Source organism: Chelmon rostratus, chromosome 12 (assembly GCF_017976325.1).
Source record: "Chelmon rostratus isolate fCheRos1 chromosome 12, fCheRos1.pri, whole genome shotgun sequence".
Taxonomy (NCBI): Eukaryota; Metazoa; Chordata; class Actinopteri; order Chaetodontiformes; family Chaetodontidae; genus Chelmon; species Chelmon rostratus.
In genome coordinates, this window is record NC_055669.1 from 9638942 (window position 1) to 9657818 (window position 18877).

At 40.0% G+C, this 18877-nt stretch overlaps 2 protein-coding genes across 4 annotated transcripts; one reads left to right on the top strand and one right to left on the bottom strand.

The window, feature by feature from the left end:
* The first annotated feature begins 1540 nt into the window (after nt 1-1540).
* LOC121614621 (sodium- and chloride-dependent GABA transporter 2-like) lies at nt 1541-16185 on the top strand. 3 transcript variants are annotated; one of them, XM_041948603.1, is made up of 17 exons: nt 1541-1721; nt 1887-1939; nt 2316-2518; nt 5115-5249; nt 5348-5488; nt 5682-5766; nt 6412-6544; nt 6705-6839; nt 7132-7235; nt 7333-7457; nt 9078-9190; nt 9353-9490; nt 9640-9742; nt 10114-10214; nt 10313-10483; nt 10920-11055; nt 15294-16185. In XM_041948603.1, exons 3-16 carry the CDS (start codon nt 2329-2331, stop codon nt 11037-11039), a joined length of 1794 nt encoding a protein of 597 aa, XP_041804537.1. In that variant the 5' UTR covers nt 1541-1721; nt 1887-1939; nt 2316-2328; the 3' UTR covers nt 11040-11055; nt 15294-16185. The 3 variants fall into 3 exon arrangements, with proteins under 3 accessions (XP_041804537.1, XP_041804536.1, XP_041804538.1); XM_041948602.1 differs by lacking the exon at nt 15294-16185 and adding an exon at nt 11167-11913; XM_041948604.1 differs by lacking the exon at nt 15294-16185 and adding an exon at nt 11167-11913 and having other exon boundaries at nt 2319-2518.
* LOC121614622 (sodium- and chloride-dependent GABA transporter 2-like) lies at nt 13193-18877 on the bottom strand. The gene is made up of 14 exons (XM_041948605.1): nt 18681-18877; nt 18454-18588; nt 18180-18320; nt 17904-17988; nt 16657-16789; nt 16438-16572; nt 15951-16054; nt 15724-15848; nt 15340-15452; nt 14962-15096; nt 14762-14864; nt 14418-14518; nt 14060-14230; nt 13193-13889 (listed from the first exon to the last, which is right to left on the bottom strand). The coding sequence occupies exons 1-14, from the start codon at nt 18820-18822 to the stop codon at nt 13776-13778; spliced, it is 1737 nt and encodes a 578-aa protein (XP_041804539.1). The 5' UTR covers nt 18823-18877; the 3' UTR covers nt 13193-13775.

An 18877-nucleotide genomic window follows, 5' to 3' on the forward strand; every position in this document is an offset into this window, starting at 1 on the left:
AGTGTGAATTTCACACAAAGCAAGTCTCATTTCTGGGATATGTTATTTCAGATCCAGATGGACCTAATTGGCCGAACCCCACTAACAGTAAGAAACTGCAGCAGTTTTTGGGATTTGCCAATTTCTACAGAAAGTTCATTCCTAACTTTAGCATGCGGCTCCCCTCCATAATCTCACGTCCTCAAAATCAGTTTTCCAGTGGTCCCCAGATGCTGAAACCGCCTTCCATCGGCTAAAAAAGGCCTTTACTACAGCACCTGTGCTCACCGTTCGCGACCCTCAGCAACAGTTCATTGTCGAGGTGGATGCTTCTAATGAGGGTGTAGCAGCGGTCCTGTCTCAGCGGAACACACGGGACAGCAAGATTCAGCCATGCGCCTACCTGTCACCAGCTGAGAGAAAATATGATGTGGGTAACAGGGAACTGTGGGTAACAGGGAACTGTTACCCACATCATTTGTCTTGTTATGACATGACTTCCTGTTTTATTGTGAAACCCCAACTCTCCTCTTGTTTCAGACCATTGACTTCCTGGTGTCCTTCCCGCCTGTCTGATTGTCTGCCCTGCCCTGATTGTTTTCACCTGCTCATTGTTACCTCACGTATATAGTCGATGTCTCCCTTTGTCCTGTGCCAGATTGTCTCCTACGTCTTGTGCATCCTGTGATCTCTGCCTTGCGTCCTAAATCAGCGTAATTGTCTAGCACTCTAGTTGTATTATAGTTTGCCCTATTGAGATCCTCAGCGCCTTTTGTTATTTACCCTTTTTGCCCAAGCACCTTTTGTTTTTGCCTGTTTGTAGAAGGACCTTGTGTTAACAAATTTAGCTATTGTGCTCGCCTTTCGTTGGAGTCTTTTGTGTTCTGCGTTTGAGTCCTGAAAACCCTCGAGCCCAATGGGCTTATCAGGGGGTTTTAACCCTCCTTGATGATTCTATTTTCTTTTTGTTTGCCTGTCCTCTTAAAGCATTCATGTTATGTTTCATTTTCACTATTTTCAAGAACTTAAGGAGAAACTTGAAATGCTATATACCGTGGCTTGTGTCCACCACCAGAGCGAAGAGACCACATCTAGATCAACAGGTGATGACGTAGCCATGGATGACACAGAGGACTCCAGCAATTAAATTTTGCAGCCTCAGGATGAGGTGGCAGCCTACATCAACATACATCTGCTGTCTTTGCTCATTATGATTGCTAGAAACACAAACCAAATTTTAAAAAAAAGAGAATTGTAACTAAATTGAGATGACTGTGACACCTGGTCTAAAAAATAATAATAAAATAAGCCTCTAAAAAAACAGTAAACACCTGAAAACCTCACAGAGGAAACTGTTACGACATTGTTGAGGAAACAAATGAATTCCGGGTGTTTTTGGTTTATGTTGCAGCCTGATGAGTTATTTCTTTAACATATACTGAGGCCACAGGAAAAACAGGTTTTTTATACAGGCAATATTACTCCAAATCTTTCCACTCCCATTTGTGCTGCAATCACCTCACTCCCTTCACCGAAGAGTTAACAAGTCTCCTCACCTGAACTTCATTCCTCAGCCACTCCTCTGTCAGCAACTGTCCTTCTGCTAGTTTGTCAAAGTTGTCAAATACCTCAGTTTGTCTGATGCATCTGGATTTTGACCTGCCTGAGTACCTTGCCTTTCTTTATTTGTTTTCCTGTTGGACTGCCTTTCTGGTGTTGACCCTTGCCTGCCTTACTATTCTGTAAGTCTACAAATAATGTCTCTAATACATCATTGTACTCTTCCAGTCAGCCTGCATTATCTGCATTTATCTGCATCCCTGTTCCCCTGCATGCACCAGCTGTAACAGTGACACATCTTATACCATTGAAGCCCAATTGCTTGTCTTTGCACATCATCGTTTTAGGATTACACCTGGGATTCACCAAACTTTCACGAAGCTGTTAAAGGATATTAAGGGTAAGTTTATTTTGGCACATTACAAATTGTGTTTGCTGTACATTACTGCTGATCATTTTCCAAAACATGTAGATGTTGTTGGAAATAAGGATTCAGTTGAAGATTTGTTTGTGTGTGTGTGTGTGTGTGTGTGTGTGTGTGTGTGTGTGTGTGTGTGTGTGTGTGTGTGTGTGTGTGTGTGTGTGTGTAGGCGTGTGCTGGCTTGTTTGTTTAAGAATGCTTAAGGAAAAAAAGGAAAAAAGCAGCATGCATGATCCAGGCAATACCACGCTTTGCTTGGTGTGAATACAAATGTTTGTTTTCTTTTTTGTCTTAGTTATTTATTTTGTATTTCATTATGAATTAATCAATTCTCATCACTTGCATTTCAATACAGCAGACCTGTTCTGATGGAGCCAGCAAGTACCCAGGAGAGGAATCTTACGAAGGATGACAACAATCCAAGTCATGCTCCAGCACAGAGTGCTAAGAGAGGCCAGTGGGCCAACAAGAGGGAGTTCATTTTGGCATTAGGGGGGCAACTCGTGGGTCTGGGCAATGTTTGGAGATTTCCATACCTATGCTTCAAAAATGGAGGAGGTAAGCACGTCAGTATCAGTCTCGCTGTAGAAAGGGATGCTTGAACTCACAAGATGAAATCTTTCTGGAGCTTCCCTCCAATAACTTCAGTTTCAGTAAATATAACATTCTTTACAATACGGTTCCTACATTAAAAATTATATTTAGTCGTCCTGACTGTTTGTCATGAAATATCTTCAACCAAAGTGGCTAAAAAATCCCAAGAAAGCCGCTACTGAGGACGTAGCATCCTCACCATGTGAGAAGTAATCTGGCAGTAGCATGGTGGAGCCAGCGTACGATGTGCAGAGCGAATCCCTGACACATGACATGAGTGAACAGATGGAACACAGTTTTAACACATAGGAGGCATTTATTCAATACAACAAAGCTATGGCTGGTGTGGGTGTGGACAGGCTTTCTAACAGGTTTATCTGAAATCTGAATACCTTTTCAAAAGGTTGGTTCTGTTTCAAGTCTTGTGTTACCTGACTGATTGGGGTGGATCCACTGGAATATGTACTGAGGCTGATTTGCCAGAGAGTAATGTTAAAAGTTTGGTGCCTTGTTTTTACAGTAAATTTCAAGATAATTGAATCTAGAGATTTGAACCATGAGTGGTAGGGTTCGCTAGGGGATCACTGTGAATAGATAATTTATTTTAGGAAGTATTATCATTTTTACAGTGGTTATTCTGCCCCATAAGAGATAGAGGAAGGTTCATCCAGTGTTGGAGATCTACATTTATTGTTTTGAGTCATGGGGTAAAGTCCAAACAGCACTGACAGCCTGGGGCAATTAATTAATGCCTAAATACGTCATAGATGTGACCTGTGCATAAAGGGATAAGTGGTGTGTGGGCTGCCCTATCCCAGCTCTAACTATGTGATGGAAGATTTATTCTAGTTAATGGAACAGTACTTTTGGAATATGCTTCAATATGTTTAATTGTTTGTTGTAGCAGTGAGTGAGGGTTTCGTAGGAACATATATATAATACATCATCTGCATAGAGACTGATCTTTTGACGTGCATTGGATGTTTGGATTCCTTTTATGTGGGCTACTTTCTACATTAAGTGACGACAATTGGATGGTCAGAATCAGATACCTGGTTGACGGTAAAATGCCGTGAGCATCCCTGCATTATATAAATGAAAACACAAAAGGGCATATAAATTCAGCACTTAGTTTAAGGATTTGTTATGTGAAGGGTATGAACGCATCACTTTCACATGCCTCAGTCGTGATTGTGAGAGGGGCTACTTGCAAGTGAGATAAATGGAAGAAGTGGGTGCTCACAGAATGGATGGGAGAAAGTAGAAATGCAGTCACTGAAAGAGCATGTTTCTGTATCCCTGCCTTAAATATATATTTTCTGTTGTCTGTTTTTATTATTTTTATTGCAGATATACAATCTGGAGGGTGTTTTATTTTGAAAATTTACTGGACGTTTCTCTGTCTTACTTCCTGCCTGGCTTGATCTTCTCTGTGCAGCTTGATGTTTGTTCCCTAAACTACACTCCTAGAGCATCATGTTGAGCTTATATGCTAATTACCATGCTACTGACTGATGCTAGTTTCACTCTTGCCTTTGTTCAGTGCAGTGGTACTTAACTTCATATATTGTTTTGTTTTGGATTTATGTTATTGTCCACCATTTGGGACGGCAAGTGGTTGTCAGGTGGCTGTGTTGAACTCTAGTTCAGTTTGTCATGTTGGCTGTCAGCTAACACACTCAGTTAAAGCCACCAGATGTCGCTGCTTACACATTATATTAATTCACCCTACAGTATTATGGTAATCGGTTTGTATAACTTGGTGAAAGAAATGGGTTTTAAAAGGGGTTTTATATAGTTACATGGTTTGTGTGAATGCAAATATGTATGTATATATATATGTATTAATTGATATACTGTATTATCACAGGACCTCCTGCTGTTGTTGGTCAGTAAGCTGATGTTCATATTGTATTTACTCTCAGCATCAACACAGCTGTGAAGGTGGTGGAGTCTATTACTTTTATTATGTTTCTGGGTACCACAATCTTCAGTGACCTGGACCAGGAGACACATTTGTGTCTCATGTCATCATGTGTGCTCACTAGAGGAAGTTTTTCCTGAGACTGCTGCAAAGCATGAACATCTCCCCAAAAGTTTCAATCATTCATGTCATTCTTGGCAAAGTTCAGAGAATCTGGATGCAAATTAGGAAGTCCTCAAAGCATCCAAACACATCATACATCCATCGATTTGCTGAGGGTGCTCATCGTTTTGGACTTGCCCAAAACTTCTGAATTTTTGGTGTCCAATATTTCTAAGATAGCTGTTTTTAATTTTCTTCAATCCCTGATCCTGCAACTGCTTTACTTGAATACTCCACTGTTGTAGGTAATTTAGACCACTTTTTTTGTCAACCTGTTTTCAATATGCTGTGTCTCCCATGTTTAATCGTGTATGCAAAAGACTCCTACAAATGAATTGCTTCAAGTTTTGCTGTATTGTACTGCAAAGAATTAGATGAGAACAGACTGCAAAAACTGCATTAAATCATTGACATTGGTGTTTGTGTTTTTCTCATTATACTTATATATACTATACTCTAAATTTTTCCCTTTAGGGGTTTTCTTGGTTCCTTATGTTTTGATCCTGTTCACCTGTGGAATCCCCATCTTCTTCCTGGAGGTATCTCTGGGACAGTTAACTGGTCAGGGTGGAATCACATGCTGGAGGAAAATATGTCCTTTATTTGAAGGTACTGCTAATTTAGCTGCAGATTCAACACAGTACACATACATTTGAAATACATGTTGTGCTACTTGTGTGAACCTGATGTTAAATATTTCTCAATAGGTTTAGGCTACAGCAATCAAATGATAATGGTATACAGTTCGATGTATTATATTGTCATCCTGGCTTGGTCCTTCCGCTACCTCTTCTCTTCCTTCCACACTGTGCTCCCCTGGACCAGCTGTAACAACACCTGGAACACAGGTACACATCTGCATTATGTTCGTGCCATGACCTCATAGAGATATAGACTTACAATGAATGGAAACAAATGAAAATGTCTAAAAAGAAAGTGCCCTGTTTTATTCTTACAAAACTGATTTAATGTCAACATGGTAGCAAATTCTGAACATATCTAGCCATTCTAACTTGTTTCTTTTTACTCTTCTAATGCCAGAGAACTGCACTGATTATGGTCAGAATTACTCACTTAATGGCCACATCAATGAAAATGCGGCATCTTCAGTTTCAGAATTCTGGCAGTAAGTATTGAATGTTGTGCAGATTACTGCAAATAGTAATTAGTTACTTCATTAAAAGAGTTATTGGAGCTTTCCACTAATGCCAACACCGCTGTCTGACAGTCTCTTCAGCCTTGCACTACTCATGAGCAGGCTAGTTGCTCAAAGCCAGAATCATTGTGATTGGCTGCTCTGCTGGAACACTGCACTCTGCATCACAGTGATTTATTGTTGGCAACAACAGATGATGATCGGTGTGTTCACGGACAATCTGTGAAAAGTGCTTCATTCAAATTGTCTGAACTTGTGTGCTGTGAGATCTGTGTCAATTGCATGAGTCTCATGCTGAGTGGATGAGAGTTGATAGCCCTGTAAAAAAAATCGTGATTACTTCCACCAAAAAGTACCTTGTTACTATTTTCCAGGGGCACTGTAGTTGCATACTGGGTTTTGCGCCGATTGTGACTGGTTTAAGAAAATGCAATCAAGCCAGAGAGCTTATTCCCTCTATAACAGAACTTGCTTAACAAGCTACATAAGAATGACGAAGTATCAAACCTGTCAGTAACGGTAATTTAGTTGCTGTCATGCATTACAGCTCATATTACCAAAATGATTATAGAGTCATAAAAATGTATCTTGACATGATTTTCTTTGTGCACACAGGAGAAGAGTCCTGTGTTTGTCTGGAGGAATTGAGGAGTTGGGTAGTATCCGCTGGGACCTGGCAGGTTGTCTTCTGCTAAGCTGGATCATCTGTTATTTCTGTATCTGGAAAGGAGTCAAGACGTCAGGAAAGGTGAGCTGTATATGCTAATTCTATTCATAAAAATTCAGGTGCAAAAGCCCTCAATGGAGATTTTTTTTTCTTACCCTTTGTCGCCCATGGATAGAACCTAAACCTTGATGTCAATATTGACCACTGCTGAGTGCAATATGTATTGGTGCTTTGCTCTCAGGTTGTCTACTTCACCGCCACGTTTCCCTGTGTGATGTTGATTGTATTGCTGGTCCGTGGGCTGACATTGCCAGGAGCTGTAGATGGAATTCAATTTTATCTTTCTCCTGATCTGACCCGTCTGACTGATTCTCAGGTGAGGTTTTTCTGTGAGTGATGAGTGGATGTGTAAGTGAAACACTGTAAGATGAGAACTAAATACCCTGTTCCAAAATAGTGCCAATTCAATTATTGCAATAAAAGTTGCTCAACTCACAGCCCAGTGAGGTTCCTGGGGACTTGGGCTGGACATCACTGTTGATACCTGAGCCGCACTCATTTGTAACTTCAGCACCAAGTAAACATTAATGTCACACATATTGAAAGTATAAACATCAACTAAATATTCAAAGGCATAATATAATGATAATTCATTTAACTGTTTTAAGGTGTGGATGGAAGCTGGGAGCCAGATATTATTCTCAAATGTTGTCTGCATAGGCTGTTTGCCAGCTATGGGAAGCTATAACAAATACAACAACAACTGCTACAGGTAAGGACAATAACTGTTTTCTTTGAATTTATTTCCTATGCCTTCACCAGTTCATGTGATGCACGATACACAACATAATTATCTTTTGTAATTCCAGAGACACCTTTGCCTTGTGCACACTCAACAGTTTAACCAGCATTGTTGCTGGCTTTGCAGTCTTCTCTGTCCTTGGCTTCATGTCGTATGAGTTGGGTGTCGACATCTCAGCTGTGGCTGAATCAGGTATTGGACGTTTTGTATGCAAACATCGTGTCCTATATTAGCTTTATGGCTCTCCTGGCTACTTAAGCCACCTCCAGACTCAGCCCCGTGCCAGATGATTCCCCTTGCTACCCACATGTGTCCCTGCTGCCGAGTAGATCTCCTGCCTCTTGTGTCTCTAGCGTTTTTTCATGTAGATATTCTGAGTTCTTTTGTTTACCACCAGTCAGAGTATTTACTCCTGGTCTACTTTTGTTTTTTTCCCTATCGAAGTGATTTTGTGTTACTTTGTTACTTTTTCCTGTTACGGCGATTTTCAGTTTGTTTCATCGTAGCTGTAGTGTTTTTTTTTCCCGGAAACGTGTTTTTTTTGTTACTTTTGTTGTAACTATCAAATTCGTTTCACTCTGCTTCTGGGTCCGGACTCTCCTTAAACCACCTGCAACACTATTCCCTATACCTTGCTGTTTTGTTGCTAAACTATCTATCTTGTCTGCTGTTTTGATTTGTTAGGTCAGGTACAGTCAGTTAATCACAGCTTCTCTGTCAAAACAAGTGAGATTACTGATAAGAGACGGTGATTATGAAAATGGATGGCAAAGATATGCAGTCATTAGTGGAGAATGTTTCTGCACCTCTTAGGTGATTGTCAGATTTGTCACTTTTCCCTCCATCTGTGTGGTATATTTTACAGAAAGCATGACTTTGACCGACCGCTCTTAATTAAGTACAAGTGCGCCTCCTTCCATTTGGTGAGATACTTGCACAAACCTTTGATCTTTTTGCTGGGTACTCCATCCTTCTCGCAGCCTTCTTTGTCTGCTTCTTCTTCAGCTGTATTCTGAACCGCCTACTACATACGACCAATGAACGCAGTTTACTCTAGATAATACAGACATGGCTTGCCATTCACTGAATCAAAATCCTAGTGGGTTAAGGTTACTCTGTTGTTCTTGTTGGGACTAGTACCTCGAGAAACAGCCTAAATCTGACCCTGAAACAGCAGGTCTGTTACAAGCGGAGCCTCCTGACAGTAAAATGGGGGGAGTTTCTCCACACTTTGACACCAAATGAAACTAGAGTGTATACTGAAAACTGCTGAAAAGTTCCGATTGCCATCAAGACGCACTGCAGAGGAAGTAGGGCTCATCAGTTGGCACAGTCAAAGGAGTTTTTCTTAGGAAGGCACTACTTCCTGTACTACTATGTCTTTCACAGTAGTATGCAGTATGAAATTGTTTTATTTTTTTATTTTGCAGTATGCTAGGCCAGGCTTAGCTGGCTTGTTAATGCTCTTCTTCGTGTTGTCCTTCTTCTTCTTCTTGTTCTTCTTCTCAGTCTATTAACCAGTGATTCAGTGCTGGAGAAGTCGATCATTTTATTTCATCCATGCTCATAACCTTTTTTGGTTTGGGCATGAAATAAACCATGCTAAAATTTTGCATCAGTAAAGAAGGAGTATTCCACCAGTTTTGTACTTTTGTATAGTACTTGTGACTATTAGTCCGTGACTTTGTGAAACATCTGCTGCTGTGTGGCATACAAGGCATCAGACCCATAATGATGAAATCAAGCTATTATTATATGCACAGTATGACCTATAAGAATACTAATGCCTGATCTATTCTGGACCCCTTGCAGGTCCTGGCCTGGCATTCATTGCTTACCCTCGGGCAGTGGCCATGATGCCTTTACCGCAACTCTGGGCTGTCTTTTTCTTCATGATGATAATCTTTCTTGGACTTGACAGTCAGGTGAAGTGATACCATTCAGCCAAATTTCACATTAACAGCAGATTCACTTTAATAACACTCCCTTAGACTAAAGGCCTCATCGTGGCTAATTGACTTCATGGCAAATATCAATGCACAAAAAGTGAAATATGACAACAAGAACCACTAATCTTTTCCCCACAGTTTGTGAGTCTGGAAGGCTTGGTGACATCCATATCAGACATGTATCCATCCTTCTTTCTCACTGGTCATCGACGTAAACTACTCCTGCTGTTCCTCTGTGTTGTTTGCTTCTTTATTGGCCTGATTATGGTGACCGAGGTAAGAGTTCATTTGTTTAATCTGGGAAATTAAAACTGTCTGTCTATAAATCTTGTTCTTTGTGTCAAACATGTTTTGCCTTTCAATGAAACACGTTTTTTCTGTCTTGTTTCTCTTCCTGTCTCTTTCTTCACTGTTATGTGCTGTAGGGAGGACTTTATGTATTTCTGCTGTTTGACTACTATGCTTGCAGTGGAATACCAATCATGTTTTTTGCCATTTTGGAAACTGTTTGTGTGGGATGGATATTTGGTGAGCAACAAAATAGTTTCATTCAAGGGTGATCGGAAGTGAAGGTGACACATCTGCTTTAAATAATGTGGATTTAAATCAGCTAAACTATGCCATAATTAATTACTGTGCCTCTTACTTTTAGATAAGACTTAGACTTTCCCAAAGAGTTGTCATTTGTTTTCATCACAATATTGCAAATTATGTTAAAAAGAAAGTTTTGAGTTGATATTTGATCATGTGACTCCCTTTGCAAATGTTTCTCTTCTGCACTGCTTTAATAATTCCTGCTGTATCCTTAAATCCTTACAAACTGTACTGTAGATGAATGTCTAGTACTTGATTTAATGCTTTAAAAGTTGATCTGGCTCACATGGCTGTCTGTCTGCAAGGTGCTGATCATTATTACAACAAAATAAAGGACATGATTGGCTACTACCCCTCGTCTTACATGAAGTATTGTTGGAAGTTCTTCACACCATCTATCTGTGCTGTAAGTAAATGTACGGTGTGTTGTAGTGTCTGTAAGCTGTTGATGCAAATATATGCTGTTCATGTGATGTTGCCTGTATGTCTCGTCTCTTTTAATAGGTAATGTTGCTTTTGTCTCTGGTGAAGTTCACTCCTCTGAAATACAACAACACCTACCAGTACCCCTGGTGGGGCTATGCCATCGGGATAGTTCTTGCTCTCTCTTCAGTTCTCCTGACTCCTCTGTGTTTTCTCCACTTCTTGGCAGTAACCCGAGGAACAGTGAGGCAGGTAAGTGAGCCTACTGAAAACACTGTACCCTGGTCATCACAAAGACTTACTGCCAAAGATAAAGTTAACATGTCATTGTGTTATTTCATGTAAATCAGTGTAACCATTTGCCTTTAAAGGTCAATTCTTTGACCTTTTTGTGACCAAGCCGACATGCACCAAAGTGGTCGATCTAAGCCCCAACCCACATCTGGCTGAGGGCAGGGATCAAAGCACCCCTGGAGGAAGTTTATTTTTGTCGCTCTCCAGTTTCTCTACTCCGGACATACTGTGCTTACATATGCACTGTGGCTCACTGACTGATATATGAACTATTACAGAAGTCAGATTTGAGGTTTTCAGTGGTCCACTGTTTTCTTATACTTCCTGCTTTGAGGTCTGGTACAGTGCAAGTGATCTGAACACCAACTGAGGGTCAATTTTGGTCTTTTTCCAGAGACTGAAAACTTTATGCACTCCAGCAGCTGACCTGTGTAATGGATCCCCAAAGAAGACTCTTCACCCTGAAACACCTCTATCCAGTACAGAGCTGTGCGCTTTAACTGAAAAACCATAAAATGTCAGGTTTGAAGGTGAGTCACCTGTAATAGAGACATTATTGATTAGATGCTGTAAGTTTAATGGACCATAGTGATGTAGTGATTGGTGTTGGGGACTGAATAATTTGGCTTTTCTCTTTCCAGATTGTAATCATCCTCTCAGCACACTCAAAGGTTCTTTGCTGTTCATGCTCATAAAGACAATTTGGACAGTGGGACATTAACATAACCAGCATCCTGTGGTCTGAGGTGATCCATAAAGGATGATCAGATTGCACACAGATGATAACACATGCCCATGTAATTCATGTGTAGACTCTAGGTGGAGTTTCTAACCTGTCGCTCTGCAGCTGCCCTTGAATTTGCCTTGTGATCATAAGACCAAAAGACTTGACAACATATCTAACATCGAACTAATCTTTTCTGTCTGTATATGCAGCATCAGTACATTACTCTGTAGACTTACTAATCCAAAGACTTACTAATCAATTTGCGATTGATAGTATAAATCAGTTGTTGTATATTTTGGTGTTGGGTATTATAACACAGATTGTGCCTTTAAAACTGAAGTCTTTAATATGCAGTTTTGCAGTTGTTTAAATGTTAGCTGTGTGATAACTTTGTCATTGCCTCCTTTGTAATCTTTGACATTAACACTGTTGAAGTGTTAAGAGGAGTAAAGAGATGGATACTTAATGTATCTGGTTGGATGCAAGAGGAGAAGCATGTACATAGATAGACACAGACTTTCATTTTTAGGCAACAAGGAAAGATGAGTTCAGAAAAACATGCAAGCATTTAGCCAGAAAACTACAAAATCAAAGTGGCATGTTTTATCTCATCAGGGTAAATCATTTTTGTAAATACTTCCTTAAATCCTTAATTTGATGCAGCAACACATTTCATACAAGTTGGGACAGGGGCAACAAAACACTGGGAAAGTTGTGGAACGCTCCAAAAACACCTGTTTGGATCATTCCACAGGTAAACAGGTCGATTGGTAACAGGTGATAGCATCATGATTGGGTATGAAAGGAGCATCCTGGAAAGGCTCAGTCATTCACAAGCAAGGATGGAGCGAGGTTCACCACTTTGTGAACACATGACTGTAGAAAGGATATATTGCACGGGTGCGGGAACACTTTGTATACCCATTGTCAGTAAATACACTTTGCCTGCAAATGATTGCATTCTGCTTTTAATGTTTTACAGTGTAATACATTTGCCTAGCAACAGTGCAGGGCATTCAATAAATGCTGCTGAGTGTTCAGAATTTATCTAATTGTTTTTCCATCTTAAATGTGAAGCAGACAGTGCCTTTGTTATATTGTCTGACCAATTAATACTTAAAACTAAAACTAATATTTACTTGAAACATCTTAAACAATAGATTATCCAAATGGTTGCAGATTAAACAATTAACTGTTTAGCTCAAGGCGAGATTGGATTCAGCCTGTCACGACACATGTACATGCACACATACATGTGTACATAAATATGTAAATGAATGAGGGCACACAGAGGCAGAACAAATAATTATGAATTGTAGAGGGACTGGACAAAATAACAAGAACACCAAATAGTGTAATGATTAACCCTCCTGTTGTCTTCAGGTCAATTTTGACCCGTTTTCAAGTGTTTGCATATCATAACTATGGTTTTCTCTCATATAATTGCTTGAAAATGACGTGGATGGTTCCATACTATGCTCACTGCAAGTAAAATTAATTATGACTATATTCTTTGAATTATATGTGTTTTATTAAAATTTATAGCATCTGTGGTCTTCCCGGTCAAATTTGACAATAAGTGGTATACTGGATCATACTATTGTGCTTTCCAGTACAATAAACACACACACACACACACACACACACACACACACACACACACACACACGCACACACACACATTTATACTTCATGCTTTATAAACAGTCAAACCACACTGGGTCAATTTTGACAGGTGTGACTATTTGCTGCCATTAAAAAATTTTACATTATTTCAAAACAGTGTCCTGACTAAACTTTGACATATGCCAGTCTGTGATAATACATCAATTTATGTGTCATTTTTTATAAATTACATCTATTATATCATACATTACAAAAATACGTGTAAAATATATGTTGATGTGTTGGAAACATGTTGACTAAAAAGGTTCAACACAGAATTTGATGATTATTTTATACTTCATGCTTTACAAGCAGTCAAACCAGACCGAGTCAATTTTGACCCGGGAAGACAAAAGGTGAATAGTAGATGGGAAGACAATACGAGGGTTAAAGGAATTTATTGTCACATGCATCAAAATGCTGCAAGTGCATTACAGAGACTGATTAACACAAAGGAGAAGGCATTCCCTCACAATCTATCTCCAACTACACTAAACACAAAACACTAGTGTGAGAGACTGCTGCTTTCGAAGGGAGGTGGTGTAACTTTTTATCATAGAGATACGATCTCCTGGCATTTGAACCAGCATGGCCTGTTTTTCTTGATCATGATAGACAGAATAACTTCGACAAGGACATTTCTTACCATAAAAGTGTATTCTTCTGCACTCATATTTAACAGTGATAAATTAGCAAATAATAGTGGATCCTTTCTCCAATTACAATCATGCAACACAAATCAGAGAAAGCTATATAAAATCTACAGATGCAGTAACATTGATTGTGTGTGGCTGTGAGCCTCTGCCACAGGGCAGTCACAATCTTCACGTGTCATCACCTGTCAGTGTTTTCATTCAGTCACTGCTCCGTCGAAACTGGACTTCCATTCACTTCTAAAGCACACAGCTCTGCCTGTGCCTGAGGTGTTTTGTGCCTGATTTGGTTTGCTGGAGAACACAACACTGTCAGCCTCTGTGAGGAAGGAAAAATCATTTATGTTTCCACACTTTACACTCTTTGTGTTTATGGCAATGACTGCTGTAGACAGTTAAGGATGAGGAAGACAACATTCGCCATAAAAGCTATGAAGGAGACTCAGAACGTCTCTCATACCAAAGCATACTGATTTCACATCACATTACCTGTCTCAGAGTGCCAGGTGTTACAGCCAAAATGTAAAACACCCAAAGAGGAATAAGGAGAGTTGATGACAAAACAAAGAATATCCCAAGGGCATAACCCCACCAGGGGTACTGGTAGGTGTTGTTGTACTTGAGTGGTGTAAACCTGATCAGAGAGAGGAGCAGTGTGCACTGTGTAGAGAAAGAACACAAATAATGTAATAGCACAATACAACTAACCAACTACTTATATCTACATGTATCTGTATTTTAAATCTTATTTACACAAAAATGTCTTGTTAGAAACATCTAACATCTTTGAACTGAAAAATAATATTCTTACATATCTGGAATATAAAAATACAAACAGTTTGCTCACTGTGCAGATGGCCGGAGTGATTAATTTCCAGCAATATTTCATATAAGGTGAAGGACAGTAGCCAATCATGTCCTTGATGTGGTCGTAGTAACGATCAGCACCTTGAACACAGACATTTGTTTTAGGACATTTAACAAAAAATCATGAATGCACACACTCTGTGAAGCTTATTTTGGTTGACTTTTGATGAAGTTGTCCTGCAGGTGCATGGATCCAGCTCTGGTAATATTTATGATAAAAAAAATAATTGAATGTCATCTAAACCTTGTGGAAGAAACTGCAGACATAAAATATCCCCTTTCATTTTACTGGATTCTTAATTTTTAAAGAATTTGTGTCCTTACCGTACAACCATCCTATACAGACGGACTCAACAATGCCAAAAAACATCAGGGACATTCCGTTGCAAGCGTAATAGTCAAATAGCAGAAATATATAAAGTCCACCCTACAGAGAGAAGAAACAATAATTGAGAGATCAACAAAAAAGCAAAATTGGCAAAAATAATTACTGTGATAGCTGACACAGTATTCAAATGCCTCACCTCAGTGACCATTAGAAGGCCAACAAAGAAACATGCAGCACAGATGGAGAGCAGAAGGAGTTTACGTCTACGTCCGGTGTGAAAGAACGGAAACATATCTGATATGGATGTGACCAGACTCTCCAGACAAATGAACTACGAACAGACACATGCAGTTTTTTTTCAACAACAAAAATAATAATAACAACTTGTAATGGGGCTTTTGTATCTTGGGAGACAAGGAAAAGTGATAATTGAGTGCTGTTCCCCTCAGAGTAAGCAAGCATTGAATAAGCAGACACTGGAAAGGAATATTCAATTAGTCATACTGTATATTACACCTCTGCCTACAGACGCTACAGCATGAAAGATCATTTTACATCATCGTTGAAATCCTACCTCACTGCCGACTCCAAGCAAAATGATCATGATGAAGAAGGATGAAGCCCACAGCTGAGGAACAGGCATCAAGGCTGTGGCACCAGGATATGCAATGAAAGCCAGACCTGGACCTGCAATTGATCAAATCATATCCTAATATGCAGAATGCTCTGGTTTAATATGTGCACAAAAGAGGCTGTGCAGCTTATTGCTGGGAATTTATGCGTTAGTTTTGTTATATTTGTACAGCAAACCACATTTTTCCACCATTCAGCCAAATTCTGTGACTGTTTAATGTCTACGGGAAAATTCTTAAAAAAATAAAAACAAATTAAATCAAGATACAGTCCAAAAAATTGACTTTTGCATGAATTCAGAAATATAACACCTGAGTATAAATACCTGAGTCAGCCACTACAGAAATATCCACATGCAGCTTTTTTGCCATAAAGCCAAGAACAGAGAACACTGCAAAGCCAGACACAAGGCTGGTTCCACTGTTCAACAGACACAGGAACAAAGCGTCTCTGAAAACACAAGGATAGCCAATGGATTAAAAGCCATGGAAGCAACACATGCTACATATTGCAGATATGAGGCAAATAATGAAAAGGGTATGTTGTCCGTACTTGTAGCAGTTGTTCTTATACTTGTTGTAGCTTCCTAAAACTTGCAAACATCCTGCACAAAGGGAATATGAGCCAAAAATCTGGCTGCCAGCATCCATCCACACCTAAAATACCCACAAAATAATCATGAATAATTATAAAGCTGATATGTTTATTATTTCTCAGTTTATCTATATTGTTTTTGTGTTTTTTGTCCTCAGTGTTGCTCATCTGTGTCACAGAGCAACAGAAGGTTGTACAACCAGGTCCGACATATTGGGCAGTGAGGGTCTAACAAAATCAACATCTTGATAAAGATCTTAACCCTTAAGCCATGGGGCGCCCTTAATACAAGCTTTTTAACTTTTGTACTTAATTGAGGGGGTCTGCCTGACTGCTTTCATTGACAACACAGAGAGAATTCAGGGTTGACAACACAATACTGAAAGGTTGACACCTGCTGACAAATGTAGACTGCATTTGCTCTATACTGACAATACACCTGTACCTGAGTATCTGTAAGCCGTGCTGGGTCAGGATAGAGGTAAAATATGATACCATCTAAAGCTCCCGGCAGAGTGAGTCCTCGGACCAGCAGCACAGTCATCATCACATAGGGGAAAGTGGCAGTGAAATACACCACCTGAATACAAGATGGAAATTAGGTACTAATACTTGAAATGATGTGTGCATATGAGAAAATGACAGTGCAGTCTCCCCGACCAACCTTTCCTGAACACTTGACTCCCTTCCAGACACAGAAGTAAACGATGATCCAGCTCAGCAGAAGACAACCTGCCAGGTCCCAGTGGATACTCCCCACCTCCTCAATTCCTCCGGACAAACCCAAAATCCTTCTCCTGAAGACGGGATGTGTGATTAGGAATGTGCTACTGGGTTTAGGTAAAATATGGATCTAAATCCGTCTCCTTGGAATAACATCACTGATGAGTGCTGAAAGTAGTGGAACGTTCCTGTGGTACAGCAATAGGTAAGAGTGCAGAGGTCTGGGACAAGGACTGTCATCTTTGATCAACAGTCAGTTTTAATTTCACAACAAATTAGTTTAAGATGATCTTTTAATAACCTTAACAACATGCTCAAGATACACTAGAAAACAGAAAGCGTTGGATGGATGGTTTTCCTGGAGGTCATTTCAAACATCGCAGCTTTCATCAGCCTAAGCTGTACTTTCTACCACTCTGCACTCTTCAGCTCAGGTGAACTTTGTCAGCAATGCTTTGAGTTTATGATGACATTAGCATGCTAACATGCCACAGAAACATGTTAACATAACATGATTACAAACAGCATGCCTATTTGCTGGTGTTTTTGGGAACTGGGATGAAATAGTAATTTACATAACAGGCAATTTAAAGCAACCTGTTGGGCAGACAGACAGACCGAGAGGTACATGGATGAATCCAAATATTTCCATCTCTACAGCCACACAGCAGGTTTGACTAAAATCACTGTCAATGAATAGTGTGGCAGTGGCGTGCACAGACTTGTTGAAGGGCAGGGTCGAAAAGGAAAAAAGGGCACATATAGCGTGTCCTCGCCACTGAAGAGGGCACTTTAGCGTGCGTTTTGGCTCCCAGGGGGCACTTTAGCACGCGTTTTGGAGTCCAAGAGGGCACTTTAGCACACGTTTTGACTCCCAAGAGGGCACTTTAGCACGCGTTTTGGAGTCCAAGAGGGCACTTTAGCACGCGTTTTGGCTCCCAGGGGGCACTTTAGCATGCGTTTTGGAGTCCAAGAGGGCACTTTGGCGTGCGTTTTTCAAAAACTGGGCCACGAGGGGGCCCAGTTTTTGAAAACTGGGACCCCTGTGGCCCTGTGCAAGCCACTGTAGTGTGGTGTGGTGAAAAACTGTTGAAATGTAAAATTTTGTTGATCAGTGTGTTGATTATTGATATTATATTGATAATATTGTTGATACCAATATTCATTAATAATAATTGTCATACTCACTGCCAGAATTCTTTGACTGAAGATGTTGCATTCTCAAAGATGTGGCCAGCGGATGAATAATTCTGCCCAAAATCAACACAGTCATCTTTGAAACAAACAAAACAAAACAAAAAATACAAGAGAAAAATCATTGCTCCACATGGCCAACAAGAGCCATAATAGGTAAAAAAAAAATCTCAAATAGTTCCTTTACCTAACTTATTGAAAACATCATATAAACTGTGTGTGTTCTGCAGGAAGTAAAGACGACATACTGCAGAGTGTATGTGCGTGTACCTGTGTTCCAGGTGTTGTTACAGCTGCCCCAGGGGAGTTCAATGTTGAAGGAGGAGAAGAGGTAGAGGAAGGCCCAAGCCAGGATGACAACGTAATAAACTAAAAAGTAAAAAGACACCACCTGTGTGCCATAGCCCAAACCTAACAGGAACACATGGTAGTATTTTGCGTCAAATGTCTCATGAAACAGAATGGATTCATAAATATCACATGAAAAAAAATACATTTGAGCTGCAATGCTACACGTCTGAAAAATAGCTCTCAATGTAACAACCTTTAGCAAGAAGACATATATTCTTCCAACATGTGATTCCACCCTCTCGACTGAACTGCCCCAAAGACGTCTCAGCAAAGAAGAGAGGGATGCCACAGGTAGCCAGCAGCACAAAATACGGGACCAGGAAAACCCCTGAGGAGGAAAAAATCCATACAGCTCTTCATTAATAGACTTCGGTGTTTTCCAGTCTATAGCATCTCCACTTTTTTCCAACAGACTCTTACCTCCTCCATTTTTGAAGCACAGATAGGGAAATCTCCAAACGTTGCTCAGACCAATGATTTGTCCAGCAACTGCTAAAATGAATTCTCGTTTGTTGGCCCACTGGCCTCTCTTCTGAGGCTGTGGACTGCCGTCCTTGCTCATTACGATTGTTACAAACACAAACCAGACAGCAGATACGGTTTGATACTGGTCAGGG